This window comes from Nanorana parkeri, unplaced genomic scaffold, assembly GCF_000935625.1.
Source record: "Nanorana parkeri isolate BGI_ZX_2015 unplaced genomic scaffold, ASM93562v1 scaffold1592, whole genome shotgun sequence".
NCBI lineage: Eukaryota > Metazoa > Chordata > Amphibia > Anura > Dicroglossidae > Nanorana > Nanorana parkeri.
In genome coordinates, this window is record NW_017307860.1 from 38,739 (window position 1) to 39,024 (window position 286).

A 286-nucleotide genomic window follows, 5' to 3' on the forward strand; every position below is an offset into this window, starting at 1 on the left:
AGAGAGACAGAGAGACAGAGAGACAGAGAGACAGAGAGACAGAGAGACAGAGAGACAGAGAGACAGAGAGACAGAGAGACAGAGAGACAGAGAGACATTTACTGACCTTATGAGTATCCAGCTCCGTTTTAAGTTTGTTATGAGCCCACTTCACTTTGATGGCGTACGAATTCACCTCTTCTTTAAGCTTCTCGATTTCACGGCTCTGTTTGCTGGTCTCATTTTCCTAGATTAAAAGAGAAAATAAAGGATATAGAAATGATTTATAAAAATAAATCACACACAG

At 40.2% G+C, this 286-nt stretch overlaps 1 protein-coding gene across 1 annotated transcript in view; it reads right to left on the reverse strand.

Annotated features, from left to right (window-relative positions):
• The window catches only part of CCDC186 (coiled-coil domain containing 186), a 38,090-nt gene that overhangs the window by 25,573 nt on the left and 12,231 nt on the right, over positions 1 to 286 (reverse strand). Inside the window, exon 5 of the mRNA XM_018570756.1 lies at positions 107 to 226. Within this exon, the coding sequence (XP_018426258.1) occupies positions 107 to 226 (120 nt within the window). The remainder of the gene's footprint in view (positions 1 to 106; positions 227 to 286) is intronic.